The sequence below is a fragment of the Boleophthalmus pectinirostris genome, unplaced genomic scaffold (assembly GCF_026225935.1).
Source record: "Boleophthalmus pectinirostris isolate CB_2022bp ecotype Guang Dong unplaced genomic scaffold, ASM2622593v1 HiC_scaffold_6, whole genome shotgun sequence".
Classification (NCBI taxonomy): domain Eukaryota; kingdom Metazoa; phylum Chordata; class Actinopteri; order Gobiiformes; family Gobiidae; genus Boleophthalmus; species Boleophthalmus pectinirostris.
Window position 1 is genome coordinate 40,739,315 of NW_026571447.1, and position 5,558 is coordinate 40,744,872.

General features: G+C 38.2%; 1 protein-coding gene across 1 annotated transcript in view; it reads right to left on the reverse strand.

Moving 5' to 3' along the window:
- LOC110171056 (bromodomain-containing protein 3-like) overlaps positions 1 to 4,132 on the reverse strand; it is an 18,850-nt gene extending 14,718 nt beyond the window's left edge. The window contains exons 1-3 of the mRNA XM_055164061.1: positions 4,034 to 4,132; positions 663 to 942; positions 65 to 202 (exon numbers count right to left, since the gene is read on the reverse strand). Of these exons, the coding sequence (XP_055020036.1) occupies positions 65 to 202; positions 663 to 942; positions 4,034 to 4,065 (450 nt within the window). The 5' untranslated portion in view covers positions 4,066 to 4,132. The remainder of the gene's footprint in view (positions 1 to 64; positions 203 to 662; positions 943 to 4,033) is intronic.
- Between the last annotated feature and the right edge of the window lie 1,426 nt (positions 4,133 to 5,558).

Here is a 5,558-nt window from a genome sequence, read left to right on the forward strand (position 1 = left end):
GAGTAGGAAAGGAGGATGAGAGGAGGTTGAGGAGGAGAAGATGAGAGGAGGTAGGAGGACACACCTTGTTGTAGATGTAGCAGTTGGTGAACATGGTGCTGAAGTCCTGGATACACTCACTGGCCTCGTGGTAATAATTATTCTCCAGGCGTTTTTTGATGGTGCCCATGTCCATCGGCTGTTTGATGATTGTGTGATAATCCTGGAAACAAAAACATGACACAACAACTTTTACTTTGAAAATCATCATTAAACCAAATAACAGAGACGTTAATATACAGATAAACACACATTTGCCACGTTTATGATGTTTTTTAACCCTCACACTCTCCTCGGGGTCAAATTGACAAAATATATATATTTTTTTTCCCTTCCCGCTCAGACCCAAAAATTAGTTTTCTCGCCTGGTAAGAATATATTTGAAAATAAACTTTTGGGAATGGAAAAAAAAATAGTTCAGAATTAAAATATTATCCTTCGACTTTACTTGTAAATAATAATTCCGAAATGAAGTCTACGTGATAAACATGTTAAATCGTCATTATTTAATTCCGCTCAACGTCTGGAGGTGGGGAAGGTTCTGATTGGACAGGGACACGAAGGTATTTACATCGACCTACATGTTTCAGTTCAAGTCTTGTGGAACAAACGCGCCCACGTACCGGCAGATTGAGCCTGTAGGCGTCGACGGGCTCGCGGAAGGGCCAGGCGAACTGGTGCTTCCACAGAAAGCGCAGCAGCACGTGGTGGAGGTACTGCAGCTGGTTGGTGAGGCGGCCGCCGCAGCTCGGGTCCTTGACGGGCGGCTGGGGCGGGGCCGGCGGCGCGTGGGCCGACGACAGCGGCAGGAACGGCCTCTCGAAGTCCTCGTACAGCAGGGAGGGCTTCCGGATCCGCTTCGTGCACTGCTCCATCCCGTCTCCGGACAGCCCCACAGGAACGCTGGGAACACACCGAGATGTTAGAGAAAGTCCCGCAGTGTGCTTTATTCAGGCTTTACTTTAAGATATGAACGAGAAATTGGTATAATCAGATAATGCAAGTGTCATGCAATCAGTTTTCCAAGATTCTTAGTAACAATGCACCTGATTGGTTTAAAAAGGTGACTGAATTGTTTCTACATTAGTTATTACATGATAAAAAATGCAATTTAAAATGAACAGATAAGATTTTAGTTTATATTGTTATTATTTAGCAGCTTTTGCCAAATAAATATGATTTAAAGTGAAAACACCAGCTGCTGTTACATCCAAATTTGTATTAATACCTGATTTTTGGACTTCTAAGATTATTTAAATGAAATCTAAATGGCAAATTCAAAGAGTGCTTTCTCATAAATGTTGTTACTAACTGTTTACATATCATTTAAATCAGACATGTCAAACTCAGGCCCAGGGGCCAAATTTGGCCCACGATATAATTACATCAGATCAAATCTGTATTAGCGCTGCCCGCCGGTTACAGATAGGCTATAGAGACATTATTTATTTAAAATGTTATTATTTTACGTTTTGTTTGTTCTGGATTCAGTGTTCAAACAAAAGGTGTAATATTACAGATCTCGAAAGAAGAGAAAACATGCAGATGTTGTTCAGATTTTTCAATAAATTTTTTATTTGACCCATGACTTAGTCCCAGTTTTTAATTTTGGCCCTTTGTGAATTTGAGTTTGACACCCCTGATTTAAATAACCTTAAAGGTCCAGAGATCAGATTATAATCAAATTTTGGTGTAAATAATGACACGTTCAGGAGCATCTCGTGTATTACAATTTCCTCCTTTTTCTGTATCAATCGGGAACAGCTTTACATCAAATGCAGAATCCAACCACCAATTTTCATATTACTAGTTTATAACAACTGTATCTGCAAATGTTAACGTTAACCCGGTTAAACAAAACACCACCAATGTAAATACTATGAGTAAATAACAGATAATTACACGAGTCCAAAGGATTACGCAGCACACTGGAGCTGTCAGTGTGCACCGCGTGGTTCTGCGCCCCACCCTCCTGACTGTAAACAACTCCAACAACTCCACCTGACACGATCTGGTGTCACTACGAGACTGACAGCACAGAAACACAGATTCAAGGTGACCAGACGTCTCTATTTCCCAGGGACAGTCCCAGTTTTGAGCCGTGTGTCCCCTGTCCCAGCAGATTTATACAAAACCATGAATTTATCCCAATTTATACAAGAAATTTCCCTATTTTTGACCAAATTTGATTCCGGCCAACAGTAAAGAGAAGCTTGACCTGTCATTTGTTTAAGGTAAAACACAAAAAAAAATGCCCAAAACACAAAGAAAATGTGACTACACTGTCTCACATGTTAGTCCTGTGTAAGTCATGAAAGCGCAGAATTGTTTTTCTAAATTACACACTCATTTCACAGTTTTGTTATTACCAACCACCTCAAACCAGAGACGTTTCAGTTTTTTATTTTGTAAATCTAGTCCCCCCCACAAAGATTCTACTATTTACATTCAGTGTTGGGAAGTTTACTTTTAAAATGTAATCCCCTACAGATTACAGACTACATATCCCAAAATGTAGTTTGTAAACAGAATCCATTAAATTACTTAAAGTGAGTAATGTAATCTGAATACTTTGGATTACTTGATTTTCTGTAGAGAAACAAAGACGAGGAAATCTTCACATAAAACGTTTTGTCTGATAAAAGAAAATTAAAAGCCCAGATTTTACTGAACCAAATTAAAAATATTGATCGAAGACAAGGAAACACGGGCCGCGCGGCATGGTTTTGTCCGGTTAAATCCTGGTTAAATCCTGTTTTAGACCTGGTTTTAGACCTGGTTTTAGACCTGGTCTAAGATCTGGGTTTAGATCTGGTTTTAGACCTGGTTTTAGACTGGGTTTAGACTGGTTTTGGTTTTAGACTGGTTTTAGACTGGTTTTAGACCTGGTTTAGAGGTTTAACCTGGCAATGGCAATGACAAAAATTACCGAAAAAAAAAAAAAAAAAAGGAATATAGCCCAAAATGTGAAAACAGGAAAATCCCGCCGTGTAATCCATTTATTTCAACAAAGTAACTGTAATCCAATTACCACTCACTGATACAGTAACTGTAACTGAATACAGTTACTCGTAATTTGTACTCTGATTACATAACTCCAGTACATGTAATCTGTTACTTCCCCAACACTGACGGGCGACAATAAAAACGAACATGAATTTGGATTATGACTATGGGGCAGGACCACAGACTGTGTAGTAGAAGAACAGTACAGAAGGGTCACCAGATGATTCGTGTTTATCCGAGACAGTCCCAGTTTTGAGCAGATTTATCCAAAACCACTAATTTTTCCCACTTTTACACAAAAAAAGTCCCTATTTTTGACATATTTGATCCCTGCCAACAGTAAAGAGAGGCATAAATTTACATTTGTTTATTAAAAAAACACTTAAAACTGCTTAAAAATGCCCAAAACGCAGAGAAAATGTGACTCACATTAGTGTCGAGGGCGTAACTATTCTCCTCAATTACGCGCTCGTTTCACAATTTTATTATTACAAACCAACTTAAACTAGGGATGCCCCAGTTTTTTTATTTAGAAAATCTAGTCAGTGTATGTATAATAGAAAAACAGAATATATATTTGTAGTTTAGGGGCAGGAAAAGCCGTTATTCCCGTTAGATTCTGTACCTGTCACCTGCGCCAGTGCAATGAATGAACAGGTTTGTCTTCCATTCCGTGCACAGCTAAAACTCAGAGAACCAAACCGCTAATTTATTTTTATTTTCTTCACCTAATTCCCCTTTAACGATCGTGTGCATGTTATAAACTCATAAAGCGTCCACGGAAACGCCAAATGTCCAATGCGAACATGACGCACGGACACGGAGAAAGAGCCGAGCCGAGCTAGCTAACGCCTCCCGACCAAAACAACAGCAGCGCGGGCGGGAGCGGCGGTCGGTCCCCGGGGCGGTTCGGTTCTCTCTCTCCGGTCCCCAGAGGCGGGCTGGAGGGGGGCGTGTGCGTGTGTGTATCCCCGGGGGGCGCCCTTACGTGTTGTGGGGCTGTTTGACGGGAGGCTCCATCCAGCCGCGGCGGGGGAACACGGTGGTTCTGTCTGCGCAGCTCCTCCTGCACTTTCCCCCCCGAGTGCCGCTGCCCAAATGGCGCCCAAGCACTTCCGCTATGCGCTGTTTATACCCGTCACGTGGGGCTACCGTGTGCTTCCTGTCGCGTGACGAGAATTCGGCCGTTTGATTGGTTACTACCCGCCGCCAGACGGTGTTATAGTTTTTTTTTCTTTATTATCTTTTTTTATTTATTTATTTATGTATTTGTTATAATAAATAAATGTATTTATTTAAACAAATTATTAAACGTTCTGATTGTAGGTATTTTTACTATTTTTTTTCTCAAATATCATAATTGAGAGTTAAATGTAATTAAGTTATAAAAGTGAAAAATGTCCAAAAGCTTTTTTTTTTTAAAATAACATTTCAGCAAAAACATTGTGGTCCAAAAGCGAGAAAAATTATCTAATTATCTGACAAAGGCTTTTTTTAGAGTTAGGGTTAGTTATTTTTAAAAAAAATAAATAAAATTTTTTTTAAAAAGCTTTTGGACATCACATTTCACTTTTATTTTGCTGTTCCTTGCATTTCCACCTCTACAAGAACTTTGGTGTGCGTTTTCTCTTTTATCGTGTATTATTTATTTATTTATTTATTTATTAAAAGTGCTTCTGATTATAGTTTTTTTTTTTTTTTTTGTCAAATATCATAAATGTAATTAACTTATAAAAGTGAAAAATGTCCAAAAGCTTTATCTTTTTTTTTTTATTCAGCATTTAATTTTTTTATTTTTTTAACCAAAGTTATTAAAAAAAAAAAAAAAAAAAGCTTTTGGACATTGCATTTCACTTTTATTTAGCCGTTTCTTGCATTTCCACCTCTACAAGAACTTTGGTGTGCGTTTTCTGTTTCAATTAAATTAAATTAAGTTGCCAATGTACATACCTAAAATGTACTTAAATATCAAACTGCCATTTTAAAACAATAGTTCTTTGTTATTTAAATGTGTTGTATCTATTGTATTCAATATTAATGGGCTTGTACCTGATTTTTATTAACTGTTGTTGAGATAAATGCTCTTTACGTCATGTATTCATCTCACGGTAAAAGCTGCTGAAAAAGAAGAAATAAAAAGACACAATTTCTACATTGTGCACGGCATTTTCTCAGGTAATTACTACTTGGCTTTTCATCCAGTCCATTGTTTTCCAAGAATCATGAGATATTTTCCAACAGCCTGACACTATCACAGATAATTGTCTCATTTAGAATTACAAAATGAACATATTTTATCATTTTACCTCATGCATGGAATAAAGTGGTCTTGCCTTTATTTTAGAGGTGTTTTTTGTAAATTACATTTTTGTAAGGCAACCTCACTTTTTAATTTCTTTTCAACAGTCGGAGCAGCTTTTTGGCTCGGACTTCCATATTTTCAGTTTCTCACGTGGCCCCGTGCCCACCTCTGCTCCAGACGGCTTCAAGTTTCCCAAAAAATCCAATGGGCC